Source organism: Guillardia theta (assembly GCF_000315625.1).
Source record: "Guillardia theta CCMP2712 unplaced genomic scaffold GUITHscaffold_54, whole genome shotgun sequence".
NCBI classification, from domain to species: Eukaryota; class Cryptophyceae; order Pyrenomonadales; family Geminigeraceae; genus Guillardia; species Guillardia theta.
The window spans coordinates 44,669-58,436 of NW_005434620.1; the positions used below are offsets into that span (position 1 = coordinate 44,669).

The window sequence follows — 13,768 nt, forward strand, 5'->3', positions numbered from 1 at the left end:
GAAAGAGTTTGCGACACAGAATTGATCGAAAATATTACAGATCGACTTTTTTCTTGACCGCTGGGAAATTTCACCACGATGCTGCTATCGCTGTTCCACAGTGAGCTGGAAGATTGTGTTGATGAGATCCGCACGCTACTGGTATGGATTCTGGTTTCGATCTGTTTCTGGCCGATCACAATTATAAACATTGTTGTTGATAGCTTTGCCGAATTCAGTAAGGAGTCAGGAGGTATGCTTCTGTTCTGAAGCTTGACTTGCAAAGATGGATGATCAAAGGTCAAAATTTGAGATATTGTGGAAACTATCACACCGATTGACACGCTTACTTTCTGGGATGACTGTACACAAGTAGCAGGTTTCACGACAATTGACGAATCGGATATCCAGCGTGAAAATTCAGATGAAGTTTTTAAGGAAACTCTAGGGGAAAAGGATACGGTAGAAAAATCTGAACCATGCAAAGATATATACCCACTCGGACGAAGTCCATTTCCCGGATTGGGCGTACTTAGTGTCGGAGAATCATATGAGGAAGCTTGTGAAATTGAATTGATCATGGAATTCAATGTTAACAATAGAGCATGTTGTGTCCCACTTAAGCCAGTTACAGCCAATGATCTCAAACTTGAGTCACTGTACCATATCGTGGAAATGGCGTTGCTGTATCCAAACCTTGTAGACGGAGAATAAAGGGCACTTCGCACTAAAGCATATCCACCAAGGTAAAACGCGTCATGGCCAGATGATTTAACATTGCTCTGAGAAGTGGTAGAAATTGTGTGTAAATCAAAAGTAAAAGTACTGAAGATCGAGCTAACTCTATTCAGAGTTGTAATAACAAGAGATGAATCAGGCTTTAGCGAACTTGTGCTCCAGTGTGAAGTGAGACATAAAATCTGAACAGTTGAAATCCAGACCGTGGATAACAAGCTAGTGCCAACAATCCTACCACTGATTGAAAGCTTCCATGTAGAATTTTTATCGAAACCAAACACAATTAATGATGTCCCAGAGTCCTTTGATTGGATATTTGACGGTTTCGATTTCGACAACTCCACAATGTCGAAAGAGATCATACCAGAGCAGGTCCCCGTCTGTATTGCAGTCGTGATTGTGATCTTTTCAGAAGCTTGAAAATACCCAGTGAACAACGAAAGCAGCGAAGTCTCAGAAAACCAACTGGTAAATTCTGAATGCGTTTTCCCAATACGTGCTTGACTCGTCAGATCGTTTCTTGCTGCATTGAAGACGCTGAGATGTATCCTCGTGTTCGACCCTGTGATATGATTATATGGTGCCACTGAACTGGCTGTACTTGACTCATATGAAAATATATCTGTTCTAGTTGACACTAGGACACTTAATGTCACAGCCACAGCGTGAGATCGGGCTGCGCCTGAACTGACCATGCAGAATATTTGAGAGTCAGACATCCAGTTGGACTGTTTGCAGCTTGTACTCGCCAGTCTGATTGTTAAACAATGTGTCGAAATGCCAAAGTTAAAACCTTCAAGTCCAATGAGAAGATTGCTTTTGTTTTGATGCAAAGAAACTACAGCAGCTTGGTCATACGAAAATATGGTAGTGGTTGTACATCTTCTCTCAGTCGCAGTCAAGCTCGCTCGCACCAGGTGCCCAACTCCAGAGCTGAGTTTCAAGCATGACATTACGGTGTCTGATGACCAAACACTTTCTTCACAAGAGGTAAAACCGACTCTCAGCTGATGACTGAAATCATTCAATGAATAACTTAAACCGGTGGCCACAAAAGGAATAATGGACTGTGTAACTTTAGAGTTGTGACTTGTTTCATGGATGGTCTGGACATCATATGTAAAGACAAGTGAAATTGTTGAAGACGATGAAACATGAGTCAGAGTCAACGCCTTGGATCTATCGATACCATCACTAAACTTGCAAATTATTTGCGTTGCTGAATTCCAAGCTGTGTATTCTGATGAGGTCCCTCCCATACTGACAAAATGTTAGAGTAAAGAAAAAGATTGACTTTGACTCACCTCATGGAAATTGATGGAAGGCCAGACTTGTTGGAGGACTGAACAGTGAACACTTTCACAACTTTATCTGATGTGCTTTGAGGAGGTTGATTGACAGGAATCAATCGATTGTTGAGTTGAATTAGGTCTGCAGAAATACTATCTGACAAGGTACTGATACTGGACATGACAGTTACCAGAAGAGATTTTGATTTTCCCTCGGAAAATGCAAAGCTACATGTCACTGCTGTTTCAGCTATCCATAGTGTTTCTGTCATGACAGTCCCTGCTACCTGAACTTTGAGAGTGAAATCATTTGTTCCAAGGTTCCGACCTTGCACAATTTCAAATGAGCTCTCTTGATGAATATTTTGAGCCTTGACTGCAGACGCAAAGCCAGCGTCATAAACAATCGCCCTTGTCTGAGTCCCTGTCACAATTCCTGCTGTCAACACAATAGTTTTCTCCCCCCCAGAGCCACTGCATGATCTAGCAATTATAGCGCTAGAAGAATACCACGTCGTGGACTCTTGCGAAGTTCCTATCATACGGACTCCCACGGAGTTATCAGACAAGCCAAGTCTACTACCTGTAAGCATCAAAAATGTTGAACCGGTCCCAACAAGGTTTTGAGTTCCATTTACGATTGTATACAAAGACGGCGGTAAATATGATATTGCTTGCGACAACGTACTGTTTTGCATGGAGACTGTAAGGATTATGCTGATTGAAGCCCCATGATATGCATAGGTTACGCCGAGGACAGCTGTGTCTGACTGCCACACTGTTTGAGAAGCAGCGGTGTCACTTCGGATAGCAAGCGAATAATCGTATACTCCAAAAGAATTCCCATCAACGAATACAGTCATCCAGTCACCAATGGAGGTGTTTACTTGAATTCCAGTAGCTGTGCTCAATTGAGGTGCATCAAATGAGAAATACATTGTGGTCAACCCAGTCATTCCTCCAAAGACCATGGTCATGTTGATATAATGCGATACTCCAGGTTCTGATTTACAATATACCAATGACTCACTTACCCATTGCACAGAACCTTGTTTCGTTGAGCTGAAATAGACGTTTCCACTGTAATCTGAACTGCCAAAATTCGAGCCAAAAATTGTTGTCGTGCCTACTCGTATAGATCGAAGGTTTGATGGTGAAACTGAGCTGCTTGATGGCGAGTCATAGTAAAAAGCAGTGGATTGAGTGATGGAGTTGTTCTTGACATCCTCAATCCTCACATTGAGATTGAGCTCCTTCCCAACCCCTTTTGCAAGCAAACAGGTCAGACTTGTGTCACTTGTCCACGTCGTACTAGTACATAATGTGTACCCTACTCTGCCCAAAATTACTTTGGGGCGAGTTGACTGAAATCCGAGGCCAGTGATACTCAGATTTACGTTGCCAGAGGTCGGGCCATTGGTATCCAGGAGAAGGATTGGAACCCAACTTTCCTCGCAGGTATCATTGGTGTTGCACGACAACCATGTCACATCAAGCCTTTCTGCCTGAGTTATGTTTACCGGAACCTTACATACCATTGTAGACTCACTGATCCATTTGTTTGCATCACAGTAAATATTTCCAATTCTAATGATTGGAGAATAGTCTGCAGAACCAAAGCCTGCTCCAAGTACTGTCACTGAAACGTTGCCGGAAACTTTCCCGTCAGTTGTATTTACAGATTGTATTTTTCTGAAGTAGGTGAAGGCCGTGTTTTTGGATCCTACCAAGACACCAACAGTGATTACGAATCCTCGTGCAACACCTAGACCATTTGCAGTAGCACAAACAATTTGTGTATCTGACTTCCAGATGGTGCTTGAACAAGAGCTTTGACCCATCCTGGATCTAAGCGTGGTCATCGTTCTAGCGAAGGATTTGCCCAGGCCGTTGAGCACTGTTCTATTCTTGCCACAATAAAATTCTGTGCAAGAAGGGTTCATTGATTCAAGATAATCAATCGAGTCCGGAATAGGAGCCTGATAACTCACCAGTTCATTGAATGTCTGTACCAAATTGCCAATGGATATGATGACCTTCTGAGATGCACTTGCTCCTGAAGGGCACTTTACAGCAACACTTGTTGAACTCGTCCATCGCGTTGCTTCTGATCCTGTTGAGCTCAATCGTAGCTTAGTAGTCAGAATGTGTCCTTGATACGGATCTGCAATGGCAACTGCCTTGTCAAGGGATGAAGCACCTGTTGTAGCCAGTATGGATGGTCTGAGGCTCTTTTGAGAAGATATCAAATCATATGAAATTGTATCCGTTATTGTTCCTATGGACAAACGGAATCCAGACGCTACATTTGGCCACATTTGTTCAATGTATCCTTGAGATCCAGCCGTAATAAGAAGTCTTTGAGACCCGGCAAATCTCAACAGCGCATGGCAACTCACAACGGAGTCTGACTGCCAGATAGTCTCTTCACATACACTTGATCCAACTCTTGCAGCCACGCTTCCATCATCAGCTCCAAATGATGTACCCGTTACAGTTGCATGGTTCGAATTGATGCCAATGTTGCATTTACCCACAGAAGAGATGCTTGGTGAGGAATACGAGAAAGCTTGACTGAGCCTGTTTACATAGTATTCTGGCGGCTGAAAGAAAGCAAGTCAGTTGATTGTATGAAAAAGATCAAATCTAGCAAACATTTACCTGCAAGTCAACGACGATATCAAGCATTTTCCGATAAACACTGCCTGGAGGTAACCTGAATATGATTGAGCTATCAGAATACCACTTAGTCTTTGTCGCATTGGTCATGCCAATCGTAATGAAAGAGGATTTTTCCATCATTCCAAATCCACTGCCAAGTACAGCATAATTTGCATTCGTATTGATTGTAGGTCCATTAGAATAGCTCACACCATCTTCTCCTCGAATCTTGCCTGGGTAAGGCCAATCACCATCAAAGGAAAATGCTTTGGTCAGAGATCCACGAAGATTGACGGCGACAGTCAATTCAACAGCTTTAAATTTGAAGGTTCCCCAAGCTATTCTTGCTCTCAAGGATGTTGTTGACAACCAATCAGTGCTCAATGTTGCAGTGGGGTGAACTCTTAACCTGATTGTCAGATCAGAGTTCCCTCCAAAGTTCGAACCATGCATGGTGCCCACATTCGAAACAGAGGGCAGATTCTGCCTCGACATTGTGGAGAGTGTGATCGTGTCGAAGGTGACAGCGTTAGAGAGTGATTGCCACTGATCGAAAACTGTCACAACTATACTTGCTACGCCGGGACGAATTGGCCCACTTGCAGTTCGAGCAACAATATATGTGTCACTTTGCCATTCCGACTGTTCTGAAGCAGTGAGTCCACAGATTCGTACAGATGCACTGGAATCAGAAGATCCAAATTGTTCTCCAGAAACTACAAATAAAATGCTGCTTGTAGACGGAACATTTAAACCAGGCATGAGTTCTTTGTCTTGTTGTAAGCCAATCATGGCTATAGCCTGATAATCGTAGGAGAACCATTCCAATGCTGTCCTAACCATTGAGCTGGAGACAACTAAAACTTGGGAATATCCGATTCCTGCTGCAGGTTTCACAAAGATTGCACTTTCAGAATACCACTTCGTAGACTCTGCTGTAGTCACACCGAGCTTAAGATGTAAAGAAGAATACATTGCACGATACACAGAGCTAGTAGGAAACGCAACAAAGCCGGGGAATCGGGCAATTGCCGAAAAATTCATCGTCATTTGTGCTCTTGGAAAATTCATTCTGGCTCTGGACAAAGGTTGGAGTTGTATCATATCGTAAGATAATGCCTCTGACAACGTCCCCGATGGGTTTAAGATCGCTGAAGACGTTATTCTAATGATCTTGGATCGCATTTGGCCTGATGGAGTCTTAAGAAGGAGAGTCGAATCACTGGACCAAACAGTACTTTCGACAGCAGTCAACCCAACATTCCCCTTTAGAATGGAATATTCGTTTGTACCAAATGATCTCCCTACTATCGTTGTGCCCTTGATGATGAGACGCATCGCAAGTTGCATGTCATCCATACCCTGATTGCAAGAAGGGACTGAGCTGACAACAGCCGAGTCAAGGGAAATCATGTCGGTAACACTACCTCCAACCTGGACGGAGGTTGTTAAGGCCATTGACCTAAATTTTCCTGATCGAGGAATGCCAGACGGAGCATTACCACGAACCGCACTTTCACTTTCCCAAGAGGTTTGTTCGCTGGAGGTGCTCAGAAATCGTGTAGTGACGCTGGAAAGATGTCCAAAGTTGACTCCAACATATTCTAGAGTTGCACTACTCTCCACTGACGCTTTTACCAGAATGTTTCCAAAATATAGAGGAAGAGGTCTCCTTGACGTGTTCAAGGACGAAAAGTTATTAGAGGTCAGCAGCAAAATTGGCGCATCAAAAGTCAAAGCAGCACTAATGGTGGACAGTTTCCCAGGGAACATCGAGATCTGCAGTGCAGCACTCCTTGCGATGGACGATGCTGCCAGACCTTTCAGTGTAGAATCAGATAGCCATTGTGCCTTGACACTAGAAGTTGATCCAACTTGCACTGCTGCCGTGTATCTACCATAACCGGACCTCGGGCTGCTCAAAAGAATCCACAGGTTTTGTGTAGGCTTGGTCGGCACGGCATTTGATTGTGGTACTTGACTTATGTCAGGCAATGAGTAAGTAGCCATGTTTGTGATCGATCCAACTTGATCGCAAATTGTCAACACACTTTTCATACTCATCTTCTCACCATTCGATACACGTGTCTGAACACTGGTATAGCTTAACCATTCACTTGCCTCGCAAGCAGAAAAACCAATTCTTGCACGCAATGAGGAGTCGTGATTCAAGATTGCATCAGCAAACAAAGTCAACTCAGCTTTTACATGCTTACCAGTGTTCATCCGAGCGCTCAACAGTATGGGCCTGGCATCGTAACTGAACGAATCACAGATCGTTGCCGCGATTGAGAATTTGGAGGTGTTAGTCGCTCCTATTGTCATAGCGATGTGTAATGATCTTCCATTGCCTGCTGCAGGAGCGCAGAAAACCGCAGACGTGGAAATCCAGCGAGAATCTTCAGAACTCGACCTACCTATCCTCACTTTAGACGAGTATTCGCTCAAACCTAGATTAATCCCAAGGATTTCCACCTTGTTCGGAGCTCCTCGGATGGAATTTGTCGGATGTGATGGATGCAAAATTGGCCAAAGATCATAACTGAAGCTTTGGGATAGTGAAGTGACAGATTGCACTAGAGTCAGCTTAACAGTGCAGTCATCAGTCAACCCCCTCGAAGGTTTGCATACCACGATCGAGTCCGAATTCCAGATTGAAGATGAACAAGCAATTACTGCTAAACTGAATTGCTGACGGCAGAAAGGTGGCACACAACCACCGACAGAAATTTTGCTTGAAAAGTCATTCACTCCCAGCTCAACACCAATTACTTCCACCGAGGATGATCCATCGCGAGGTCCGTTCGCACGCATCAAATTTGATATAGCAGGTTTGTCGAATGAAAAGACTTCGCTCAAGCTGCCTGGAGTTTTGGTCACAGTTAAAGTCGTTGACAAGGTTTTGGAAACTCCAGTTGTTGTTCTGCAGTAAATTGAAACGTCAGAAATCCATGTTGTTGCTTGAAATGCGGAAGATCCAAGCTTTCCACCAACTGACATATCTAACAGACCGAAGTTTGAACCTATAGCCTCGTTTTCAACGTAAGAAATATTTCGAGACGCATTAAAGAATTGCACCAGAACGACCATCGGTAAAACGGCTCCACGATTTGTTATTACCAACTGTGACAGTTCTGCTGAATCGTATGAAATCATCATGGTGACTGATTTTGGAAAGTCACTGGTAGTGATAGAGATTGCAAGGCTTTGTTGTGAGCCCTTTGAGAGCTTGCATTCAATTGAAGTGGCACTCCTCCAGTTGGTGTACTCAAAAGCAGTACCCGACATTCTTCCTGTTGTACTTGGGGTGGTTTTGTGGCTGAAATGCGAAACACGTATCGACAAATTCAAGCCTTTAGCTGGATGAATATTTGATATCTGTGCGTTTGCTACCCCATATCGAGAAAACAATGCGGAATCAAACGAGCAAGACTCTGAAAGTGAGTTGAGAAATCCGAAGACGGTAATCGCGATCAATTTGCTCCCACTCAAGCCCCTTGGAACTTGGCAAAATGTACATGTATCAGATATCCATACTGTGCTTTCCATTGGGGTCGCCCCAATTTGTGAGGTAACGGTTGTATCCAAGAAAATGAAATTGATCCCATACAATGTTAGCTTTTCCATGTTTCCCGGAAACATGTTTGATGGTTTGGTGCTGCTCATTGTAACTATGTCGTAAGAAAAAATTTGCTCTGTTTCTCCAATCTGACTGTCTACTCGCACAGCCAAGGACTTTCCATCACCATATCCAGCAGGAACGGGTGACAAGATTGAGGAGTCACTGCTCCATTGCGCAACCTGATATTGTGCATTTCCAAATGAGGTTTCCACTAACTGATCACTGACACCAAAGTTCTGTCCAAAGACTGTTGCATATCTCCCATTCGCATTTGTAGGAGAGTTTGCAGCCTGAACTGCATTGATATTTGGCTTGTCGTAGTAGAATATCGGAGCATCGACCTCGTCGAGTATAAGAGTCAACCTTATAATACTCAGAGTGATACTGTCGACCACACCGGTTCCTGGCGGAGTTATGAAATAAATTCTACTATCACTCTGCCAATAACTTTTGGGTGACAAAGATTTACCAACCACAACTCCAACAGGTACTGCACTAACCCCGAATTGATTCCCTTCAATTTGTATGCTGACATTTCCAGTCGCGGGAGAATTAGATTTACTAATTCCTGTTGCGCTTGGTGCGTCATAGATGAACAGATCAGATGTACCATTAATGATTGCTGTCTGATTTCCAACATTCATTATCATTGGAACTTTAACAAGACCTAAAACAGAAGGTTAGATTTGAAACTTGCAAACAAGCTTAATTTACCTTCGATTGCCGGGGCTGCAAGCGTTGAAAGATTTGAAAAAAGAAATACATGTATGAGTTGATCGCAGGAAAGAAAAATCAAAGCTTACCTTGACAGAGTGCTGAGCTGTCCGAGACCCATACTGTTGCTTGACATGATTGATCCCCGAGTTGACCTCCGAGGGTAGAGTCATAAAGGCCGTAATTAAATCCGAACACTGTTAGACTGAAGCCGCCATTTATTGGTCCATTCGGTGGTAACAATGCCGTGGAAGACGGTGGCAAAAAGTTGAATTCATTCATGTTTTGGACTGTTATGGTTGGAATGCTCCAAAGCGCTGCTGACAAAACTACCTCCAGATTGAATGAGATACCGCTAGCGATGTAGGAAGTTAGAGATGTTGTTGACAACCACTTGGTGACCTCCATGGCTGTCCCGCCGATTCGTCCTTTTCCAGTGAGATCGAATGGTCCAAAGTCTCGTCCATATATTTCAACTTGCTCTTCGGCGAGTGTGGAAGAAAATGTTGGACGTATCCATATCATGTCGGGTGCATCGTATGTAAACCCCTTGGTAAAGCACACCTTTGCGAGTGAAATGGTCAACGTGATTGGTAGCTCATATCCGGTTCCGTGTCCCGCTCGAATGGTGAGCCTGGATTCCGAATTCCAGCGGGTCATTTCTGAAACTGTTTCGCCTAATCGAATTTGTGGGCTGGTATCATACGTGCTGAAGCCGAACCCAGCAATCTGATGTATTCTTCCCGCCAATACACTTGTGTGCGGTGGAATGATTGGCAATTGTGTTGCATTGGAATCTCCAATCGAAGGGAGATCAAAAGAAAATGCCTGGGATATCGAGCTCACGATAGATCCTATTGTTACTACTATTTGACCATTATGCTCTACACCTTTGTACTTCATGTATTGATTGGAAGCACGTATTACGTTGATTGGAATATTTCCATTTGGCGTTGTGGGAATGTATCCACTAACATGACTACTGTACATGAGGCATTTGATCTGTGTGTTGGATATCCACTGAGTCGCTTCGCATGATGATTTTGCAATTCGCATCCTGGCTGTCTCGATTTCACTTCCTTGTGGGCTGCTGATGTAAATTGAAATTGCTGATGTCACTGGACCATTCATTCTCATTCCTAAACTAGCAAACATGAAAATTGGCATATCAAAGGACAAGCTGTCTGTCAAACTAGATGTCATAGTTGAGATTGTTGTTATTATAGAATGTGTCTGTTGCGACCCCCTTGCAAAGTTTGCTGCCAAAGATGTGGCACTTATCCAATCTGTAGCCTCACAGCCTGTTTGTCCCAGCCTTGAAGCGATTGTACCATACAATGCTGAAGGTCCATACCAATAGATAAGTAACATTCTAGAAGAAAGCTCATGCAGATTGAATTGCGACATGGCCGTGAAGTGAAGATTATCAAATGTGAGAGTTTCAGAAATTGTGGACATCCTCTGTGCACCAGAAGAAATTGCAACATTTTTGCTCGATTGACAGCATACCAGCGGAGCATTGCAAACGATTATCGTATCCAGTAGCCATTTTGTGGCTTCGCATGCAGTAACTCCAGCGCGAACGGACGGTGTTGTATCAAAATTCCCAAAATGTTTTCCTAACAGGTACAATGGACCTTTGGCAATTGCAGATGCCGCGGAATTTCCCACATACACATTGGGCGTTAAGAGCGAGGTCATTACAACCCGAGAAATATTGAAACTACTCGAACCTGAGCGTTGCAGCTCACGTTCTGAATTTGGTTGCGAAACTACAAGGTTTACAATGGAAACATCATAGGAGTGCGATTGACTTAATGTAGACCTTCCTTTATCCGTGAAGGAAACGATGGATACGACGACATCTGCATGATTGAAATATGAATTCGGTGCAGGAGTGCAGAGGAGACCGCTTTCACTGATCCAAAAGGTTGCCTCACATCCTGTACCACCTAATCTTACCCTGCCACTGAAGTCTGATCTGCCCACATCTTTTGTGAAAATTTCAATACTTTTATCAGAGCGAGCGAAGTGATTTAGCTGCTGCGCGTGAGATACACTGGCGTCATCGTACGACAGAAATGTGTAATTGCAGGTCAGACCTGGGCTTTGGCCAGAAACGGTCAGATCCAAGCCCAAGTGTGAGCCAAGGTCATTCACTCCAGAGGCAGTTCGTGTCCATATTGCTGAGCCTGAGATCCAAAAGGTCGCTTCGGCAGAAGTTGAGGCATGATATTTCAGACCACTTGCGAAGATCAATCTTGCTTGTGGAGAATAATCATGTTGCGAGAAAGACGAGCCAATGATCGAAATAATGGAACCTGATGTTGGAAAATTTGAGATGGCTTGAGCTGAATTCAAGTTGTACACTCCAGATATCTTAGGGGAGAAGTATGAGAACAAAGAATACTTCGTTCCGATTTGCCTTCCAACTGTCATGCCAACGATCAGTCCGTTTCCAGATCCTTCTGCCACTCGACAACTGATTGAGGAGTCTGATATGAATTTTGTGCTTTCCGTTGCAGTCCATCCAAATCTAGCTCCAGGGCTTTCGTCGTAGATCCCATAGTTTTGTCCAGTGACGAATGCTTTTGATTGGTTGCCATCATAACGAAAAACTTCAGGACTACGATAAGAGAACGAATGAGACAATGTTGACAATTGTTCAGCCACTTCAATTATGATGTCTAATGCAGATCCGATTCCAGGAGGGATCTCATGGCACCAGACAACGTCGTCGGATATCCACTGCGAATTTTCACAAACTGTCCTTCCAATCCATATTAGAGGAGAAGAATCTAATCCACCAAAGTTAACCCCTTCTAGTCTCAATGTTTTCTCAGTAGAATATCTTGGAGCGACTGAATTCGGATCTACAAGTTCGACTGCAGGGCTATCATAAGATAGAGCTAGAGACATCGCAATTGTATTGCTTGCTGGATAAGATATAAATGGAGATTTTCCAGAATTCCAAGTTGCGAATACAATTTCCAAGTTTTTACCATAAAATCCCGTGGGCTTGATAGCCAAACTTGTATCAGAAAGCCATCTCGTTGTAGTGCACATGATATTTCCAATGCCTATCTGTATGCTGAAGTCCCATGATCCAAAATTGATTCCGTAAACTGTCATCTCTTGACCTCCAACTCCAAGGATGTTGGCACGAAAAACACTGGAAATGGATGGATAATCAATCGACATGGCATCTGTCAACGTACCCGTAGACAAAGCCGCAGTAACAGCGATCGTGCCCTTATTTTCTGTCATCCAGCTACCTGTCGGTAATCTCGCAACAATTGCTGTGGTAGAAATCCATTCAGTTATCATGCTTGTAGTTCCAGAAAATCGGAGATTTCCTGAGATGTCCCAACCTGAAGCGAGTTCCCCAAAGCACAAAGTGCTTGGGTGAAGAGATGCTCCAAATCCATTAGATTGTTCAACTGATGATAACCTCGGAGAATCGAACGAAAACAAGGCTACGTGTGTTTGTACATCGTCGCCATGCCCTAATCCGTTGTTGTGCGAAATAATGACAGATATTTGTCTTGATAGTCCAGAAGAGGATTTGCATAAAACTGTACTTCCTGACTCCCATAAACTCGCTTCACAAGTAGTGAAGCCTTGTGATACTCTGAGTGAATTATCGTCATTTCCGAGAAAATATCCTGCATACGTCAAAGATACTGAACCTGTCATAGGTCCATTACCTCGTACAGCAACAAACTTTCCTGGCAGAAGTGGACTTAATGTTGGTGAGTTGAACGTGAAAGAATTGCTGAAGCTTCCGACCAGGATCGCAGCTGTTGTAGATAAAGACAGACCTCCTCCCGAACCATGCGCAAGTTTCGAGCGAATGGACGTTTCAGACTTCCAGGCAGTCACCTGACAAAAAATGAGAAAAAGAAAATCATGATCTAAAGGTAAAACTTACCATTGCCGCAGTTCCACCGACAGACACCTTTAGAGAATTATCCTGGAATCCATAATTTGCCCCGATCAAAAGCTCCGACTGCAAACTTTGCCCATTCCACGGGAAAAAGGAATTGAGCAACACATGATTGTATGAGAAAATTGAAGAAACCGAACCGCAAACAGATGAAACGCTCGCAACAATATGGTTGGATGAGCCCATACCATGCGACGCACGGCACATACATGAAGACAACGAGATCCAAAGCGTCCCAACCGATGACGAACTTCCCAACCGAAATCTAGTCGAGAAAGACGAAACGGACAAGGATCTGTCTGAAATCAACACAAATGAAGAGCCCGTGTTTGGCCCATTCGAAAGATAAGCAGATGAAATCAAAACACTCACAAACGACATCATCTGAGAAATAGATCCAACATACTGAACTGAAACAGATAACGATAAAGACTGAAGACCGATCGATGAGACTAATGTCCTGACCGACGTCTCCGACTCCCACTCCGTCCCCTCGCACCCGGTCCCTCCCGCCCGTACCGCCCCCGTGTACCCCGACCGTCCCCCTAGCCCCCCTCCCTGTACCGTCACGCTCGTCGACCCCGTGCCCCCGCCTCCCTTGTTCGACCCCGTCCCTACGCTGATCCCGGCCCCGGCCCCTGCCGTCCACGCCTCCGTCAAGCTCCCTGCCCCGCCCCCTGCTCCTACCCCTCCCCCTACCGTCAGCCCTACCCGCCCCGTGCCCCCGACCCCTGACCCTCCCCGACACCGCACCGACGTCTCCGACTCCCACTCCGTCCCCTCGCACCCGGTCCCTCCCGCCCGTACGCCCCGTGTACC

The 13,768-nt window shown here is 44.4% G+C and overlaps 1 protein-coding gene across 1 annotated transcript; it reads right to left on the minus strand.

Moving 5' to 3' along the window:
* Positions 1-7,935: 7,935 nt before the first annotated feature.
* Positions 7,936-9,993, minus strand: GUITHDRAFT_141364 (hypothetical protein; the record flags this gene model as incomplete). Its single annotated transcript, XM_005829070.1, has 3 exons — positions 7,936-7,986; positions 8,205-8,956; positions 9,093-9,993. 3 exons carry the CDS (start codon positions 9,991-9,993, stop codon positions 7,936-7,938), a joined length of 1,704 nt encoding a protein of 567 aa, XP_005829127.1.
* Positions 9,994-13,768: the final 3,775 nt, after the last annotated feature.